The 20,582-nt window shown below is 34.9% G+C and overlaps 1 protein-coding gene across 1 annotated transcript; it reads right to left on the bottom strand.

Moving 5' to 3' along the window:
• Nucleotides 1–9,034: 9,034 nt before the first annotated feature.
• LOC100987460 (olfactory receptor 52E8) lies at nucleotides 9,035–9,988 on the bottom strand. Its single transcript, XM_003819055.4, has one exon. The coding sequence runs from the start codon at nucleotides 9,986–9,988 to the stop codon at nucleotides 9,035–9,037; it is 954 nt and encodes a 317-aa protein (XP_003819103.1).
• Nucleotides 9,989–20,582: the final 10,594 nt, after the last annotated feature.

Consider the following 20,582-nt stretch of genomic DNA (forward strand, 5'->3'; position numbering starts at 1 on the left):
TAAAATAGACATATCAATTATTACCACTTTTATTTCTAGTTGTATTGGTGGTCTTAGTCCTTTTAAAAAGCGCAATAATAAATACATCAAAAAGTAAGAGATATGTAACAACAAGGGCTGCAGTTGTCTCATGGCTCCACTGTAGACATGCACTTCCAAGTCAGTCACACAGCCACTGAAAGGCCTCAGACCCATCTGGTTGTTGGCTTGTGGTATATAGGTTTTGTTTTTTGTCTTATGGTTATCTCCAGGAAGCAGCTAACAGTTAGTTCTTCTCAGAGTAAGAGCCTGAGAGAGCTAATAAAAACACACTCAATTCACTTTTCTCTAATGACCAGTGATGATGAAAAGAAAATGTAGCACATATATACCACAGAATACTATGCAGCCATAAAAAAGAATGAGTTCATGTCCTTTGCAGGGACATGGATGAAGCTGGAAACCATCATTCTCAGGAAACTAACACAGGGAAAACCAAAGACCGCACGTTCTCATTCATAAGTGGGAGTTGAACAATGAGAACACATGGACACAGAGAAGGGAACATCACATACTGGGGCCTGTCTTAGGGAGGCCTCCCCTCCGGGGAGGGAGAACATTAGGACAAACACCTAATGCACGCAAGTCTTAAAACCTAGATGATGGGTTAATAGGTGCAGCAAACCACCATGGCACATGTATACCTATGTAACAAACCTGCACGTTCTGCACATGTATCCCAGAACTTAAAGTAAAATTAAAAAAAAAAAAAGAAGGAACTCAAAAGACATAGTCTTGTGAAAATCTAAATCAAGACGTGGCATCTCATCACCTCTCCCTATTCACATTGCTAGAAAGAAATACCTAATTAAACCCACACCCAAGGGGAGGGGATGACACAAGGACATCCATATCAGGAGGTAAGAATCAGTGGGTGCCACTTTAGTGGCTGTTTATCAAAGGCCCAAAGTGGGAACAACTGTAATGTTGGTGGAACAGAGAAAGAAACTGTGGTGCATTCACATGACAGAATAACATACAGCAGTGAAAATAAGGAAGCCACTGCTACACATAATGAAGACATACAAAAATGTGTTTAAATTTTTAAAGGCCAGATATAAATGTGACAATTCAGTAATGTTTCCATTTATATAAAATTAAAACCAGGTAAAACTATTTGATAGTGATGAAAAATTTAAATACTGGTTATTTACTTGGCAGGTAGAGACTGCAAATAAAATACACATAAATCAGTAGATGCATGGTGCAAGTTCGAGTTCATTGGCCTGAGAGCAAGGAGAGTCAGTGGTGTAAGTTCCAGTCCAAGTCTGAGCTTAAAAGCAGAAGACTGATGGCGCAGCTCAAAGACAGTTTGGCTGAAAACATTCTTTAATATTCAACATCATACTCTATTCAAGCCTGCAATGGATTGGATGAGGCCCAACCACAGTAGGTAAGGCAATCAGCTTTACTCAGTCTACATTTCAAATGTTAATGTCATCCAAAATATCCTCACCAACACACCCAGTTATTAATATCTGAGCCTGCTATAGCTCAGTCAACTTGACACATAAAATTAAACATTAAAATATATTGTTTCTAAATTTTGACTGTGATATCATAGATTTTATCACCCTGTGGAAATTTATTGAACTGAATATTTGTGTTTTGAATGTTTTCTGTACTTACTATGCTTTCACATGAAGTTAGGCCTTATAAGACTATATCCTCTCTTTCCTGTCTCTATTTTATCTCTAGATAAATTTTGTCTAACAGTATGAAACAAACTTGGCCACTCACAGGACACTGATAATCATATAAGGAAGCGGGTGCAGGTAAAATTTAACTTTACAAATGAGAAGTCTCATTGTTACTTCCTGTATCATTAATTCAACCTAGCATCATTCTGGGAATAACTGAGCATTCTGTACATCCTAATGTGAGACAATACAAAGTTCAGAGTGCTGCATATGAAGTGGTCTCAACAAAATTTGCTTAATTCATATATAATAAAATAATATATAGTAGAATAGAATAAAGTAAAATAGACTAGAGAACAGAATAGAAAAAGTGATGTGGTTCCTTCCACAATTTCACCCAGACACACAAAGAGATATGCACATACAGGGACACATACAGCAGAGATTAATGGTTATATTGCAAAAATTTATATTTTTGGATAAGTATACTTAGTATTATGGTGCATTGTTTTGACATCTGTAATTTATCTTAAAATATTCTAATAAGTTGTGTTTTTGCATATGTGTGAACATGTAAGAAAATATTTACAATTATTGACTGGCTATGTGTGTGTTCTCTGTTCTATGTATGACAAATTTTTATGAATAGTTTTTAAATTACAAACACTGTTAAATATATTTACTTTGTAAAACATACAGGGCAAATTGAAAAATGTAAAGAAGGTGTTACACCAGCACACTTGTTACAAAACAACAGAATTCGAAGAATTCTTAGGGAAGGATACATGAGAATCAAGAATATTACCCACCTTGAAATATAACTTCAAAATAATTGTAACAACAGGTAATTGAAATAAAAATGTAATTGATATATCAAAATTTATATAGAGAGATTTTAACTCAACACTTCTAGAAATAAACTAAGTACATAAAAGTAAGTAAAATAAAGAGAATGTACATTTAAAAACTAATTGGAAAATTCATGTTGCCTTTTAACACATCTAGAATATTGTTAAATGACCATTTCTTAAAGCCACACAAAAAGAGACAGCTACACATACCAAATTATAAATATAAATAACATTTGAAATCAACAATAAAATCCAACCCCACTAACTTATTTATCTGTAAGTTAAATGCACAATTGAAAATAACTGATGACTTAAAATAAGCAATGAAAAAGAAATTAGAATACATTTTTGTGTAAATGTAGGGAGTAAAAATGCAGTTTTGATACATAGATATATTACATGGTGAAATCTGGGCTTTTAGTGTAACTATCACCCAAATAGTGTACATTGTACCCATTAAGTAATTTCTCATTCCTTACCCCCCTTCCACTCTCCTATCCTTTCAAGTCTCCAATGTCTATTATTCCACACTCTATGCCATGTGTAGACATTATTTATGTCCCACTTACAAATGAGAATATGCAGCATTTGACTTGCTGTTTCTGAGTTAGTCACTTAAAATAAGGACCTCTAGTTTCATCTGTGTTGCTACAAAAGATGTGATATCATTCTTTTTGTGGCTGCATAGTATTCCATGGTTTACATATACATACCACTTTTTCTTTATTCAATCATCCAATGATGGACACTTAGGTCAATTCCATATCTGTGCTGTTGTACACAGTGCTGAGTTAAAAATACAAGTGCAAATATCTTTTAAATGTAAAAAATTCTTTTCCTTTGGGTATATACCCAGTATTGGGATTGCTGAGTCAAATAGTAGTTCTATTTTCAGTTTTTGAGAAATCTCCATACAGTTTTCCATAGAGGTTGTGCTAATTTACATTCCCACCAACATTGTGCAAGTGTTATCTTTTCTCTGCATGCTTGCCAACATCAGTTATTTTTTGGCTTTTTAAATACTAACTACTCTGACTGGTGTGGCATGGTATCTCATTGTGGTTTTAATTTGCATTTCTCTGATGTTAAACATTTTTTATATGCTTGTTGGCTATTTGTATGTCTTCTTTTAAAAAATATCTGTCATGTTCTTTGCCCACCTTTTAGTGGTGTTACTTGGTTTTTGGATTGTTGCTGTTGGATTGTTTGAGTTCCATGTATATCCTGGATATTAGTCCCTTGTCAGATGCATAGTTCACAAATATTTTCTCCCTTTCTTAGGGTTGTCTGTTTGCTCTGTTGATTATTTCTTTTGCTCTGCAGAAGCTTTTTAACTGCAATTAAGTCCCATTTATCTATTTTTGGTTTTACTGAATTTGCTTTTGAGGTCTTAGTTATGAATTCTTCGCTTAGGCCAATGTCCAGAAAAGTTTTCTTAGGTTTTCTTCTAGAATTTTTATAACTTCAGGTCTTAAATTTAAGTATGTAATGTAACTTGAGTAAATTTTTATATACAGTGAGCGATAGTGATCCAATTGCATTCTTCTGTATGTGGCAATCCAGTTTTCCCAGCACCATTTACAAAGAAAGTGTCCTTTCTTCAAGGTATGTTCTTGTCAACTTTGTCAAAGATCTTTTGGCTGGAGGTATGTGTCTTTATGTCTGGGTCCTCTGTTCTTTTTCACTAATCTATGTCTTTTTTTATATCAGTATCATGCTGTTTTGGTTACTATAGCTTTGTAGTATAATTTGAAGCCAAGTAATGTGATGCCTGCAACTTTCTTCTTTTCATTTAGGATTGCTTTGTCTATATGAGCTTTTTTTGGTTCCATATGATTATTAGGATTTTCTTTTCTAATTCTGTGAAAAAAAGATGTTGGTACTTTGATTGGAATTGCATTGAATCTGTAGATTGCTTTGGGCAGTGCAGTCATTTTAACAATATTAATTCTTCTAATCTATGAACATAGGATTATTTTTCCATTTGTTTGTGTCATCTGTAACTTACTTCATCAGTGCTTTGTAGTTTTTCTTGTAAGGATCTTTCATCTCCTTGGTTTAATATACTCCTAAGTGTTTGTTAAGCTATTGTAAGTGGAACTGACTTTGTGATTTAGTTCTCAGCTTGAATGTTATTGGTGTATAGGAATGCTACTAATCTTTGCTACCTTTTATTTTAAAAAAAACTTTTATTTTAGATACAGAGTGCACATTGTTACCTGGGTATATTGGACCCAGGTAATAAGCATAGTACTCAATAGGTAGTTTTTCAACTGATGACCCCCTCCTTCCCTCCTCCCTCTAGTAGTCCTCTGTGTCTATTGTTCCCATGTTCATGAGCATGTCTGCTCAGTGTTCAGCTCTCACATGTGAGAACATGCAGTATTTGGTTTTCTGTTCCTACATTAATTTGCTTAGGATAATGGCCTCCAGCTCCATCCATGTTGATTTCATTCATATGATTTCATTCTTTTTATGGTTGCTTAGTATTCCGTAGTTTATATGTAACACATTTTCTTTATCCACTCCACCATTGATGGGCACCTAGGTTGATTCTATGTCTTTGCTATTGTGAACAGCACAGTGATGAACATATGAGTGTTTGTGTATTTTTGGTATAATGAGCTATATTCCTTTGGGTATATATCCAGTAGTAGGACCACAAGGTTAAATGGTAGCTCTGTTTGAAGAAAACTATCTCTCTTTGCAGATGATATGATTCTATACATAGAAAACCCTAAAGGTTCTGACAAAAGGGTGCTAGAACTGAGAACCCATTTTATCAGGGTTCCAGGATATAAAATCCATGTACAAAAATCAGTAGCATTTCTATATAAAAATAATGTTCAGACTGATAATCAAATCAAGAACACAATCCCAATTACAATAGCCACAAACAAAATGAAATACCTAGGAATACAGTTAACCAAGGAGGTGGAAGATGTCTACAATAGGAATTACAAAACAGCATGGAAGAAAATCAGAAGCAAAATAAATGAATGAAAAAACATCCTATGCTCCCATGCTAGATTGGAAAAATGGATTGGAAAAATCAGTATCATCAAAATGACCTACTGCCCAAAGCAATTTATAGATTCAACATTATTCCTATCAAAATACAAGTGGCATTTCTCATAGAATTAGAAAACTATTCTAAAATTCATATGGAATCAAAAATGAACCCAAATAGACAAACCAATCTTAAGCAATAAGAACAAAACTGGAGGTGTCACACCACTTCAAACTATACTATGAGGCTACAGTAATCAAAACAGCATGGCACTGGTATAAAGCAGACACATAGGACAACGGAACAAACTAGAAAACTCAGAAATAAAGCTGCCATGTACAACCACCTGATTTTTGACAGGGCCAACAAAATGAGGAGTGGGGAAAGAACTCCTTATTCAATAAATGGTGCTCAGATACCTAGTTTGTATTTCTTTCCATAAGTAGAGGAATAAAACTAGATCCTTACCTTTCACTGTGTGTAAAAATTAACTCAAGATGAATTAAAGATTCATGGTAAGACCTCAAACCATAAAAGTTCCAGACAAAAAGCTAGAAAATACTCTTCTCAACATTGGCCTTGGCAAAGAATTTTTGGGTAAGTCCCAAAAAGCTACTGCAACAAAAATAAAAATTGACAAGTGGGACCTAATTAAAATAAAAAATTTCTGCACAGCAAAAGAAACTATCAACAGAGCAAACAGACAACCTAAGGAAAGGGAGAAAATCTCTGAAAACTAAGCATCTGATGAAAGTCTAGTATCCAGATTCCACAGGAAATTTAAACAAATCAATAAGTAACAAATAATCCCATTAAAAAATGGGCAGAGGACATAAACAGACACTTCGCAAAAGAAGGCATAAAAGAGACAAACAAACATATGAAAAATGCTCAGCATCACCAATCATCAGAGAAAACAAATCAAAACCACAATGAGATACCATCTCATACCAGTCAAAATGGCTATTATTAAAAAATCAAAAACCTGGAGAGGCTTCAGAGAAAACGGAATGCTTATACACTGTTGGTGAGAATGTAAATTATTTCAGGCACTGTGGAAAGATTCCCCAAGGAGCTCCTGGTTTTTGAACATTCATTTTCTATCCTGAAACCTTACTGAATTTATTTATCAAATCTAAGAGTATTTTGGAGGAGTCATTAAAATTTTCTAAACATAACATTATATTATTAGCAAACAGAGAATTTGACTTCCTCTTTTCCAATTTTGATGCCTTTTATTTCTTTCTCTTGCCTGTTTGCTCTGAATAGTGCTTTCAGTAGTGTGTTGAAAGGAAGACTAAAAGTGGGCATCTTGTCTTGTTCTGGTTCGTAGGGAGAATGTTTTCAACTTTTACCCATTCAATATGATATTGGCTGAGTTTGTTATATATGGATCTTACTATTTTGAGAAAGGTTCCTGCAATGCCTATTTTGTTGAAAGTTTTTATCTTGAAGGGACGCTGAATTTTATGTAATATTCTCTACATCTATTGAGATGATCATGTTTTTTGTTTTTAATTCTCCTTATATGGTGAATCACATTTATTGATTTGTATATCTTGAGCCATCCTTGCACCCCTGGAATAAAATCTAGAAAAAGTCTTGCCTATCACTATTTAGAAAGTGCTGGTTCAATCAATACATTCAAACTGATAATTCCAATTATTCAATCCATACTGGTAAATTAAATTGCCTTCTATCATTTCCTTTCTATGAACATATAAACACAAACACATACACATTTTTAAATGATTAAAACTATTTATCCAGACACAGGAAGACAAAGCAAACCCAGGAAAGACACAGAAACAACAGAAAAATGAATATATATTTTGTTTATCTGGGAGATTTCTCTGAAAGTGATTGTAAAAGAATACGTATCTACCATTTCACTCTTATAATCCTTTTAAATTTCATCCAGAATATCTCACTTTCTCTCTACCCATATTCCTTGGTGTTGCTTCTCTCCTCCCTAGTTGCTCCTGCTCCCTCAGTCCTGAGCCCTACCTAAATTTTTCCGGCCCTACCTTGTCTACTGAGATGTCTTTAGAATACACTCAACTGTCTTGCCATGGCCAGAGAATCTTCTCCAAGAAAGAAACCATCAAGTACTTCCACAGCCTTCCAGCCTACATTCTACCAGTAAACACCTGCCCAGTTGCAGGGCTGTGACCCTGAGGAGGAAAGATTTATATAACAAGTAGAACCTTGCTTGAAGCCAAGAGAGGGAGATCCTCCATGTCATCATTCTCTGGAATCTCCCATAAGAAAATGGTAGACTCTGGTCCTAAACCCTTAATTTCCACAGAGCACATTCTGCTCCTATCTGGTCACCCAGTGATTGACCTAAGGGCTGCTTTCTATAGGAGATCATTGAATCACAGCTCAATTTAAGTGTCTTTGCTTTATAGTCTGCACATGCCACTTGTTGTGGTCTACTGCCTAATCCTATATCTTAACTGTATAAATGGCAGGCAGAGCAGCAATAAAGAACTTACATTCAAGGTGTTCTTCCTGCAATTATCTTCCTCCAAGTTTTTTAAGGGATTATAAATTTCATTATGAATGAAACTGCTAATAGCCACACAATTTCCAAATCTCCTGAAGAAAAAAAAAAATGTCTCAACACTACTTTAGAAACAACTTATTATTTCTTTTTTCTAAAAGTATATAAGTACTTAAAGACAATACACTGTGTCTTCGAATGTTCCTACAGCTCATAAACCCACACATGAAACATAGTAGAAGTATGCATATGCACACGCACATATATTCATATATGTATAAATATATTATGTAAATATTATTTAAATAATTAAACAAGCAAATGAATGAAATATTTACGAATGTATATGTCATGCTCATCCTGCATTATTTCCTTTTTCCTTTAATATCTAATTTTACGACTATGCTTGCATCTCTAGGTGCATGAGGGAAATTATAGTAACTATTGAATAAGATTATGGTGGGCATGATATGAGTATATTCATGTGTGGTATACCTGCCAATACCCATATATCTACACTGCATCTATGGTATGTTAATATTATTACTAGAGTAAGCTATTATTATTATTTTAAGAATTCTAGAAGCCACTTATTCTGTTTATTATCTTTTTAAAGTAAGAATTTTATTCCGTATTCTGTTATTTCTTAAACATACTAAAGAAAACTATAAGGCAGTCTATTTGGCTTAAATTACTACTTCCTATTAAACATGTAGTTTGAGTAAATCACTCAACTTTTCCGAACATAAGTATATTAATCACAAGAGTGGAAAAACTAATACATACTTTATAAAACTGCCTTGAGGATCCAGCAATGGAAATAAAAGAACTTGGAAAAGGAGAGTTCGATAAGGGTAAAATTCTCATTATTATAATTAAAGTCAAAAGCTTCAGTTAACAGATAAATAATGTTATTGGCTGCAGCATTCCCTTCTGTTTTTCTGCTTTCTATTAGGTTAGAGTGACAGACTCTCCAACCTCCAACTGGTTAGTGATTGGTCTTGAGAAAAATCCTCAGCACTCTCTCTCGAATCTGCTTTGTCCTGACTCCATAGATTACAGGATTGAGGGCTGGTGGGACAACCACATACAGGTTGGCTAATATAATATGTATATACTGTGGGATATTATGGCCAAAACGATGTGTCAAGAATGAAAAAAATGCTGGTGTAAAAAAGGCTAAGATAACACCGATATGAGAACCACAGGTGTTGAGAGCTTTGAGTCGAGCTTCCCAGGAGGGCAGGCAGAAGACAGCATACAGGATCCTGACATAGGAGAGAATAATAAGGATAACATCCAGTAACAAGAGAGATATGTTGCCAAGGCCAAACCTAATGTTGACTTTGATGCTGGCACAGGCCAGACGGGCAATGCCCATGTGCTCACAATAAGTATGAGGGATGATACGATGCCCACAGAAGGGCAGCCTCAGAAGGAGAAACACCAGTGGAACAACCATGTACAGGCTCCTCAGGACAGCAATGCCTGCAATGAGGCTGATGATTTTGCTGGTGAGGATCATGGTGTACCGAAGAGGTTTGCAAATGGCAATGTAGCGGTCAAAGGCCATCGCCACCAACACAATGCTCTCCATAGCAGTGAAGAAATGGATGAAGAACATGTGAGAAAGGCAGCCTCCAAAAGATATTTCCTTGGTATTGAACCAGAAGATGCCCAACATTTTGGGGATGGTGGCTGTAGACAAGCCCAGGTCAATGGAATCCAACATGGCCAGGAAGTAGTACATAGGCTCATGGAGACTCTGCTCACTCTGGATCACAAACAAGAGAGCAGTGTTTCCCAGGAGTGCAACAAGATACACAAAGAAAAAAGGGACTCCAATCCAAATGTGCACATCTTCTAGCCCTGGGATACCCAGCAGTAGGAATGAAGAAGGATGGAACTGGGTGTGATTAGACGTAGACATTCTTCCTGCCATATAAAGCTGCTGGGCACACCAGCGACGATTATACTATTCCTATTAGTAATTCTTGTTCCACTTCTGCTTTTGTTCAGATTTCTAGTCAAATTCACAATAACATATTAATCTTTCTTTATATATATTCATGAGTAAGGTAAAATACTCTCCACAATTTCTCCTAGCCTCTCCTGAGCAACATTGGTACCAGGAATAGAACCAGTCTTGTTCTACTGCCCCTTTACCTAATATCAAAGACTAATATAAAAAGAAATGGCAGAAGAATGTCATCTGCCAAATAAAAATGCAAAATCTGGAATTTAGCCAGAACTAAATGAGAAAAATAAAGTTCCAGGGTCAGTGTCTATAGAAATGTTACACATATTTTTGCTTCATGATCAAGGTATTTGTAATCTCAACTATTCCTCTATTTGGGAATCGAAAATGTAGTGTGTAAAACCCTGTTTCTGTGTTGTTATGCATTTTTACAGGTATTTGTGACTACTAGACTGTATACTTCTATATACAATTTAGACTATACTGTATGCAATTTGGGACTACTAGACTGTATACTTCTGTATACAATTTAGACTGTATATACTGTATACAGTTTGTGACTACTAGACTGTATACTTCTGTATACAATTTAGACTGTATATACTGTATACAATTTGTGACTACTAGACTGTATACTTCTGAGAGAAGAAACAATTTATCTTGCTCATATGCAGGAAAAAGATCTGCTACATAATAGTTCTCAATTTAAAACCTCCACAAATAGACATTGATTACAAGGAGGCAAAACTGTGGGTAATTTTAATGTCATATTTTAGGAAATAAATAATTTAGTTTCCATCACACCTGTGTTTGAGAAAAGAAGCTTATCCATCGGATTTGGAAAATGGGTAAAAACAAGGAAAAGAAAATACTTGACAAAGAGTATTTTGCAGCTATGATGGAACATGGATGAAGAGATAATTTTAATCTAGATTATCCTATTATTTGGAGAGTGCATAAATACACGCATTCAGTAAAGAAACTGTTTATATATAGGGCAGCTTTTTCTGTGGCAAGGAAACTAAATATTCTGGGCTAGAAAATTTTCAAATATATCTCAGTCTTATATTCATGGGAAGAAAGTAGAAGCCCTTTGGATGACCTACAGTTTAGCTGCTACTCAAATTCTATCCCAGCTGTTTTGTCTTTATGGATGTCTCCAATATAGTAAATTCTGAATTTACATATAGTAAATTCAGAATTTGCATATAGTAAATTCTATATTACTATATAGTAAATTCTGAATTTACATATATGTAAATTCAAAATTTGAAGCAAAAAGTTCATTACTGTGCAACTTACTTTTACTTGGGAAAAACTAGTTTTACAGATAATGCGGAATTGGTTAAATGTGACGTGACAACTACACAAAAAGCATTGATTACAACTTAAGAATACTTGAACATTGGGGGAAGTCAGAATTGAGACGTACGCAGCAGAGATAAAAGTGTGTGAATGTCAGCAAGTTCTACCTTAATCCTGTAACAACAAAAATGCGTTGCTGGTAGTACCTATTTGAAGCATATGAAGAATAGCAAAAATGAGAGATTATTTGATAATTTGGGAAATTATTTCAGAGAGAGAGAGAGAGAATGTGCGTGTATAAACTTGGGTGAAACTATCAGAGATAAGGGTATAAACTTCCTGTTTTTCACTAATTGAGAATACACAAAATAGGCAGCGAAATACCTTTCACAATTTATCCCATCAAATATTGAAGAGGTTCTCTATGTATCGGTGGTAATTAGGAAGTTTAAATACAAAAAATGAATAAAACTGGTCATATATCCTTAAGGAAATTACCACGTAGTAAAGAAGATAAAATTCCAAACATGAAATTTAAGAACTGTACTGCAAGTGCTATGGTAGAAATGTGCACAGGATGTTTTAAATGTAGAGGTGAGTCAAGAAAAATTGTATAGAGGAAGTTAGGCTTATGCTGACTTACAGAGAAATTCTTCTGACAAAAAAGAAAGAAAACTTTATTCTGTATAAATAAGCAGGGGCAAAGTGGGAAAAAAAGAAGCACAGTGGCCACTTAGGATATAAAAATGAAATCAGTCATCCTCTTCAATGGTCTTATCCAGAGATTCTTATTAAGTCTGATGTCTTGGTCATGTTTAGGGGCTCCATACAGCATGAACTGAAAAAATAACAATATGGCTACATTCCAAGGATAGCAACTTATCCCATGTATCTCTGTGGATTTTAAAAGAAGACTTGGAAATTAATGCTTCCCTTCTCCCTAGGACAACATCATTTCCAAGTTTATAAATACTGATCAAAGCAACCAATCAATTAATTATCCAATAAATGTTTACTTAACCATTATTTCAACACATATTTACATATCTTCCAATCTCTGCTGGATTTAAAAATAAAATCGGTTCTCAGCCCGTTTTGACTCCCTAACTCTAAGGTCCTACATGGAATTATATCCAGCTATCCAGCAGCCACGTCCTCAGTGTGTCATCTTCTTAATCTACCCTATTGCACCAACCTCCACCACACCCTACCTATCCATATTCCCACATCCTGGAACAGATGAGCATAAGTAAAAGAGATAATGTACACCGGTTTTCTCATCTTTATCTAATCTCACAGTCTCATGACCAGCCTGCTATCATGTAACCTTATTCCATTTCTCAGATGTTTTATCACTCTAGCTCTAAGTCTATGTTCATAAAAGTCTATTCCTCAGGGCCATGCTTCTTCCTGATTCATTTATTTATAAATTAATTTAAAAACATATTTTTAAATTTTGTCTTTATTTTTAATTTTTGTGGGTACATATCATAGATATATATATTTATGGGGTACATGAGATGTTTTGATACAAGCATGCAATGTGAAATAAGCACATCATGGAGAATGGGGTATCCATCCCCTCAAGCATCTATCCTTTGAGTTACAAACAATCCAATTGCACTCTTAGTTATTTTAAAATGTATAATTATTACTGACTATCATCACTCTGTTATGCTATCAAATACTAGGTCTTATTCATTCTTTCTATTTTTTGTACCCATTAACCATCCCACCTCCCCCCAGACCCCCACTACCATTCCCAGCTTCTGGTAACCATCATTCTATCTTCACCTATGCTATATTTTGTATGTTCTAGAAAATACAGAGAGCTAGTCTTGCTCTTTTGCTGTTCACATGTGTATATATATATACAGAGTCAGAAATAATAGCTAAAGAGATATGGGATATATTGGTACAATTTCTTCCTCATCAGCTTTCACACTTTACTTTTGCATCTGAGACTTTGCATGGTCATATGTGTGTGTAGGCAAAAATACAGTTTGAGGTGTTTATCAGTATGAGTGTGTATTCACTCTTCATCTTGTCATACTTTCACCTTTCCTGCATCTCTCCATACTAGCTTGCCATGAGCTCTTTCTCCATCCCTCCTGGTATTTTTCACAGCCTAACCATGATATTAACTTACCTTAGTCTCAAAATCTCTACAAAACATCCCTTGGCATATTCTTGGGGTGCACCATTTATTATGCCAATAGGAGATATTTATACTGTTCTTGTAGCCCCACTTCCCCTGGGATGGGTACCATAGTATCTTGGAGGCGTTGATGCAGTATAGTTAATAGACTCTGGAGAATTCCTCTTCTCAATCTCTTCCTCCTTATACTGAAACAATATGGCAAGAGTTTATCATTGTTCTCTTGTTTTTCCCAAATTTTATATTCATTTACTGACACTGACAGAATATGTTTAATTTCTCACTTCAAAATTAAATTGCCAAACTCTTGGTAAATACTTGGGATTTTGTCTTTATTCTTCTATCACATCTTCTTCAGTTAGTTCCCTGACTCTCTCTTCTTCAAATTTCTCTTTCTAGTCCTAATAAAATATTTTATTTTCTCATTTTAAAACCCCCTTGATAGAATTTTTCATGAAATCAGTATCTCATCATCTATTCCATTGTACTTTTCTTTATCAATTCATACACCAATGGACATTTGATGGCAACTCTCTGGAAATCTCTTCTACAGTGTGCATATCTATTTGACACCACTCAAAGCTTAGTCTTTGTGAACAAGATTTTTGTTGGGCTATGAGTCAAATACAATCAGCAGAAATTGTTTAACATCACAGATTTCTGAAGCAGGAATAACAGTGGGAACTAACAAAAGGCTATCCGAAAAATTTAAAAGAAAAAATTGGGGAATGTATTGATCATAGGGGATTTTTCAAAGCTCTGAAATGTTCCTGAGAAGCTAAAACACACCACATGCGTACATGATTATGAAAATGTCCAGAAAAGACTTGAGAAGGCCCTAATCTGTCATCTCTGGTAAAATAATATTAAAATACAGAATGCAAGTTATACTACAAGAAAATGCCTGGTACATTCAAGATGTCATACAGACACATATACATAGACATAAACCTAGTGGGATTTTTGTTACGTTGTAGAATATAAACATTTTAATAGCAAAACCCAGAAAATTCCTCATATAAAGGGCATTTATGAAAAACCCATGGCTGACATCATACTCAATGGTGAATATCCAAAGGGATAATTAAGCTTTTCCCCTAAGATCATGAACATGACAAGGATGCTTGCTTTTATGACTACTATTTAACATTGTACTGGAAGTTCTTGCCAGAGCAATTAGCCAAGAAAAAGAAAGAAAAATTATTCAAATTTTAAAGGAACCAGTAAACTACCTTTATTTGCAGAAAACATAATATTACATGTAGAAAATCATAAAGAATTCACAAAAAACTATTAGAACTGATAAATGCAGCAACTTTGCACAACACAAGAGCAATACTCAATCAGTTGTATTTTGCTGAACACTGGTGAAGAAAATTAATGAAGGTCTAAATAAATGGAAAAATATTTATGTTCATGGATTGGGAGATTTAATACTGTTAAGGTGGTCATTTTCATAAAAGTTATCTATATATCATGTGAAATTCCTGTTAAAATCTCAATGTCTTCTTTTGCAGAATGGAGAGAGATAAAACTAAAATACATATAGAAGAGAAAAGGCCCTTGAATAGCCAAAACAATTTAAAAATGAAAAACAAAAGCGACTCACATTTTCTTATTTTAACACTTACTGCAAAGCTACTATACTCAAAAAAGCATGGTGCTGACATAAGAATAGTCATAAAACTCACTGGAATCAAATTGAGAGTTGAGAAATAAACCCATATGCCTCTGGTCTATTGATTTTGGGCCATGATTTCATGACCATTCAGTGAGAAAACAAATAGTCTGGCTGAGTTTAACACAGCATGATGACTGTAATTAATAATAATGTATTGTTGTACTTTGATTTTGTACCCTGAAGTTTTACTAAAGTCGTTTATTAGTTCTAGGAGCCTTTTGACAGAGTCTTTAGGATTTTCTAGGTATAAAATTACATAGTCAGCAAGGAGATAGTTTGACCTCCTTTTCTATTTGGATGCTTTTTATTTCTGTCTTTTGCCTGATTGCTCTGGCTAGAACTTCCAGTGCCATGATTAATAGAAGTGGTGAGAGTAGGCATCATTGTCATGTTCTGATTCTCAAGGGAAATAGTTTGAGCTTTTGCCCATTCAGTATGATGTTGGCTGTGGATTTGTCATAGATGGCTCATTATTTTGAGGTATGTTCCTTCATTGCCTAGTCTGTTGAGGTTTTTTTTTTCTTATCATGAGGGGATGTGCAGTTTTATCAAAAGCTTTTTCTGTATCTACTGAGATGATCTTATGGTTTTTGCTTTTAATTCAGTTTATATGGTGAATCATGTCTATTGATTTGCCTGTGTTGAAACAACCGTGTATCTCAGGAAAAAAAGCCTACCTGATCATGGTATATTAACCTTTCAAAGTGCCTCTGAATTTGGTTTGCTAATCTTTTGTTGAGGATTTTTGCATTTATGTCCATAAGAAATATAGCCCTGAAGTTTTTTGTTGTTGTTGTTGTCTCTGCCAGGTTTTGGTATCAGGCTGATGCTGGCTTCATAGAATGAGTTAGAGAGGAGACCCTTCTCCTTGATTTTTTTGGATAGTTTCAGTAGAATTGGTATCAGTTATTCTATGGATGTCTAGTAGAATTTGGCTGTAAATCCGTCTGGTCCAGGACTTTTTTTTTTTATTGGTAGTTTCTTAACTACTGATTCAATTTCAGAAGATGCTATTTGTCTATTCAGGATTTTAATCTCTTACTGATTCATTTTAAGAGATTGTGTGCTTCCCAAAATTTATACATTTCCTCCAGATTTTCTCATTTGTGTGAACAGAATTGTTCATAGTAGTGTCTGAAGATCTCTTGTATTCCTGTGAGATCAGTTGTAACACGGCCTTTGTCATTTCTGATTGTGCCTATTTAGATCCTCTCTTTTTGTTTGTTAATCTAGCTGGGGTCTATCAATCTTAACTTTTTTTTTGAAGAACCAAGTATTGATTTCATTAACATTGTGTATATATTTTTGCATCTAAATTTCATTAAGGTCTTTTCTTACTTTATTTTCTTCTGCTAGCTTTGGGGTTGGTGTATTCTTTTTTTTCTAGTTCCTTTAGGTGCAAAGTTAGTTTGTTAACTTGAGATCTTTCTACCTTCTTGATGAAGTTATATGGGGCTATAAACTTTCTTAACACTACTTTGACTGCATGCCAGAGATTTTGGTAAATTGTGTCCCTATTTCATTAATTTAAAATAATTTTTCATTTCTGCCTTAATTTTGATGTTCACCTAGGAGTTATCCAAGAGTAAATTGTTTAATTTCCATGCATTTGTGTGGTTTTGAGAGCACTTTTTAGTAATGATTTCTATTTTTACTGCACTGTGATATGAGAGTATGTTTGGTATGATTTCAATGTTTTTGAATTTATTGAGGCTTACTTTATGACTAAGTATGTGACCAATCTTAGAATATATTCCATATGACGATGAGAAGAATGTATATTCTGCGGTTGTTGGGTGGGGTGTTTTGTAAATGTCTATTACGTCCAATTGGTCAAGGGTATAGTTTCAGTGCAGGGCTTTGTTGTTAGATTTTTGCCTTAATGATCTGGCTAAGACTGTCCGTGGGGTGTTGAAATATCCCATTATTGTGTGGTTGTTTTACTCTTTCTGTGGGCCAAGAAAAAGCTGTTTTATGAATATAGATGTCCCAATGTTGAAAATGTATACATCTAGGTTAGTTAAGGCTTCCTGTTAGATTGTACCCTTTATCATTATGTCATGCCCTGTGCTGTCCTTCTTAATTTTTATTGGTTTAAAGTCTGTTTTATCTGATACAAGAATAGTGATCGGTGCTTTTTTTCATTTTCCATTTCACGGTACATCTTTCTCCATTTCTTTACTTTGAGCCTGTGGATATCATTACATGTGAGATGGATCATTTAAAGACACCAGATGGTTGGGTCGGTGTACAAAAATCAGTAGCATTTCTATACACCAACAACATCTAAGCTGAGAATGAAATCAAGAGCACAATCCCACTTACAGTAGCTGCAAATAAAATGAAATACCTAGGAATACAGCTAACCAAGGAGGCAAAAGATCTCTACAAGAGAACTACGAAACACTGCTGAAAGAAATCAGAGATGACACAAATAAATGGAAAAATAATCCATGCTCATGAATTGGAAGAAGCAATATCATAAAAATGGCAATACTACCCAAAGAAATTTGTAGATTCAATGCTATTTCTATCAAATTATGAACATCGTTCTTCACAGAATTAGAAAAAACTATTCTAAAAATAGTTTACACTCATAGAACAGAATAAAAAACACAGAAATAAATTTGCATGGCTACAGTGATATGATCTTGACACTGACAAAAACAAACAATGAAGTAAGGACCCCCTATTAAATAAATGGTGTTGATGTAACTGTTTATCCATATACAGAAGATTGAAGATGGATCTGTACCTTTCACCATATACAAAAATCAACTCAAAACGGATCAAAGATTTAAATGTAAGACCTCAAACTATAAAAATCCTAAAAGACAACCATAGAAGTACTCTTCTTGACACTGACCTTGGCAAAAAATATTTGGGTAAGTCCCCAAAAGCAATTGCAACAAAAACAAAAATTGACAAAAGGGACCTAAATAAACTAAAAAATATTCTGCACAGTAAAAGAAACTCTCAACAGAGACAATCCCCTACAGAATGTGAGAAAATATTCACAAACTATGCATCTGACAAATATCTAATATCCAGAATCCACAGAGAACTTAAATCAACAAGTGAAAAACAATCCCATTAAAAAATGGGCAAAGGACATGAACAGACATGTCTCAAAAGAAGTCATATAAGCAACCAATAAACATATTGAAAATGCTCAGCATTACTAGTCATCAGAGAAATGCAAATCAAAACCACAGCAAGATACCATCTCATATAGGTTAGAATGGCTATTATTAAAATGTCCCAAAAAACACAAAAAACAACAAAAAAAAAACAGGTGCTGGTGAGGCTGCAGAAAAAAGGGAAACCTTATGCACTGTTGTGGGGAATGTAAATCAGCCCAGCAACTGCAGAAAGCAAACTGGAGATTTCTCAAAGAACTTAAAAGAGAGCTATCATCTGACCTAGGAATTTCATTACTGAGTATATACTCAAAGGAAAATAACTAATTCTGCCCAAAAACACATGCACTCATGTGTTCACTGTCATCGCTGTGGTATTCACAAGAGCAAACACATGGAATTAATCCAGGTGTCCATCAATGGTAGATTGGATTTTAAAAAGTGGTACATATATACACCATGGAATACTATGCAGCTATAAAAAGAATGAAATCATATTCTTTGCAGCAACAGAGATGGAGCCAAAGGTCATAATTCTAAGCAAGTTAACACAGGAAACGAAAATCAAATGTTGCATGGTCTCACTTATAAATGGAAGCTAAACAACACATGGACATAAATATGGGAACAAAAGACAGTGTGGACTATTAGAGGGTGGAGGGAGGAAGTAGGCTGAAAAACTGCCTATCAGGTACTATGTTCACCACCTGAGTGATGGAATTCACACCCCAAACCTTAGCATCATGCAACAGCCCCATGTAACAAACCTGCACAAGTACCCCCTGTATCTGAAATAAGAGTTGAAATTTACTGTATATTTCAAAATAGCTAAAAGAGAGGATTTTCTTTTTTTAATTTTGTTATTATTATACTTTAAGTTTTAGGGTACATGTGCACAATGTGCAGGTTTGTTACACATGTATACATGTGCCACGATTGTATGCTGCACCCAATAACTCATCATTTACATTAGGTATATCTCCTAATGCTATCCCTTCCCCCTCCCCCCACCCCACAACAGGCCCTGGTGTGTGATGTTCCCCTTCCTGTGTCCATGTGTCCTCATTGTTCAATTCCCACCTATGAGTGAGAACATGCTGTGTTTGGTTTTCTGTCCTTGCGATAGTTTGCTGAGAATGATAGTTTCCAGCTTCATCCATGTCCCTACAAAGGACATGAACTCATCATTTTTTATGGCTGCATAGTATTCCATGGTGTATATGTGCCACATTTTCTTAATCCAGTCTATCATTGTTGGACATTTGGCTTGGTTCCAAGTCTTTGCTATTGTGAATAGTGCCACAATAAACATACGTGTGCATGTGTCTTTATAGCAGCATGATTTATAATCCTTTGGGTATGTACCCAGTAATGGGATGGCTGGGTCAAATGGTATTTCTAGTTCTAGGTCCCTGAGGAATCGCCACACTGACTTCCACAATGGTTGAACTAGTTTACAGTCCCACCAACAGTGTAAAAGTGTTCCTGTTTCTCCACATCCTCTCCAGCACCTGTTGTTTCCTGACTTTTTAATGATTGCCATTCTCACTGGTGTGAGATGGTATCTCATTGTGGTTTTGATTTCCATTTCTCTGATGGACAGTGATGATGGGCATTTTTTCATGTGTCTTTTGGCTGCATAAATGAATTCTTTTGAGAAGTGTCTGTTCATATCCTTTGCCCACTTGTTGATGGGGTTATTTGTTTTTTTCTTGTAAATTTGTTTGAGTTCATTGTAGATTCTGGATATTAACCCTTTGTCAGATGAGTAGGTGGCAAAAATTTTCTCCCATTCTGTAGGTTGCCTGTTCACTCTGACGGTGGCTTCTTTTGCTGTGCAGAAGCTCTTTAGTTTAATTAGATCCCATTTGTCAATTTTGGCTTCTGTTGCCATTGCTTTTGGTGTTTTAGACATGAAGTCGTTGCCCATGCCTATGTCCTGAATGATATTGCCTAGGTTTTCTTCTAGGGTTTTTATGGTTTTAGGTCTAACATTTAAGTCTTTAATCCATCTTGAATTAATTTTAGTATAAGGTGTAAGGAAGGGATCCAGTTTCAGCTTTCTACATATGGCTAGCCAGTTTTCCCAGCACCATTGATTAAATAGGGAATCCTTTCCCCATTTCTTGTTTCTGTCAGGTTTGTCAAAGATCAGATAGTTGTAGATATGTGGCATTATTTCTGAGGGCTCTGTTCTGTTTCATTGGTCTATATCTCTGTTTTGGTACCAGTGCCATGCTGTTTTGGTTACTGTAGCCTTGTAGTATAGTTTGA

This window comes from Pan paniscus, chromosome 9 (assembly GCF_029289425.2).
Source record: "Pan paniscus chromosome 9, NHGRI_mPanPan1-v2.0_pri, whole genome shotgun sequence".
Taxonomy (NCBI): Eukaryota; Metazoa; Chordata; class Mammalia; order Primates; family Hominidae; genus Pan; species Pan paniscus.

Coding starts and splice junctions, on each gene's coding strand:
- LOC100987460 (XM_003819055.4), bottom strand. CDS start 9,988: ATGGCAGGAAGAATGTCTACGTCTAATCACACCCAGTTCCATCCTTCT.